This window comes from Wasmannia auropunctata, unplaced genomic scaffold, assembly GCF_000956235.1.
Source record: "Wasmannia auropunctata unplaced genomic scaffold, wasmannia.A_1.0 LD300299.1, whole genome shotgun sequence".
NCBI lineage: Eukaryota > Metazoa > Arthropoda > Insecta > Hymenoptera > Formicidae > Wasmannia > Wasmannia auropunctata.
Window position 1 is genome coordinate 1 of NW_012062591.1, and position 391 is coordinate 391.

General features: G+C 38.1%; 1 protein-coding gene across 1 annotated transcript; it reads right to left on the reverse strand.

Moving 5' to 3' along the window:
• Positions 1–9: 9 nt before the first annotated feature.
• LOC105461261 (receptor-interacting serine/threonine-protein kinase 4-like) lies at positions 10–381 on the reverse strand (the record flags this gene model as incomplete). The annotated part of the gene is made up of 1 exon (XM_011707756.1): positions 10–381. A coding segment is annotated over one exon (372 nt), but the record flags the coding sequence as incomplete, so codon positions are not given.
• Positions 382–391: the final 10 nt, after the last annotated feature.

Sequence of the window (391 nt, forward strand, 5' to 3'; positions counted from 1 at the left end):
GAGATGTGTATAAGAGACAGCAGTAGTAGTGTCTACAGCATTAATATTAGCACTTCTCTCAACAAGAAACCTAGCAACTTCTAAATGACCTTTCCATGCTGCATAGTGTAGTGGTGTCCATCCATTCTTATCAGTATCATTAACACTTATACCCTTACTGAGTAGAAATTCTATTACATTTTTACTACCTCCCTGAGCAGCAACATGGATAGGTTTTCTACCATCAGTAGTAGTGTCTACAGCATTAATATTAGCACCTCTCTCAACAAGAAACTTAGCAGCCTCTAATTGACCGTTCCATGCTGCATAGTGTAGTGGTGTCCATCCATTCCTAGTAGCAACATCGTCAACACTTATACCCTTACTGAGTAGAAATTCTATTACATTTTTA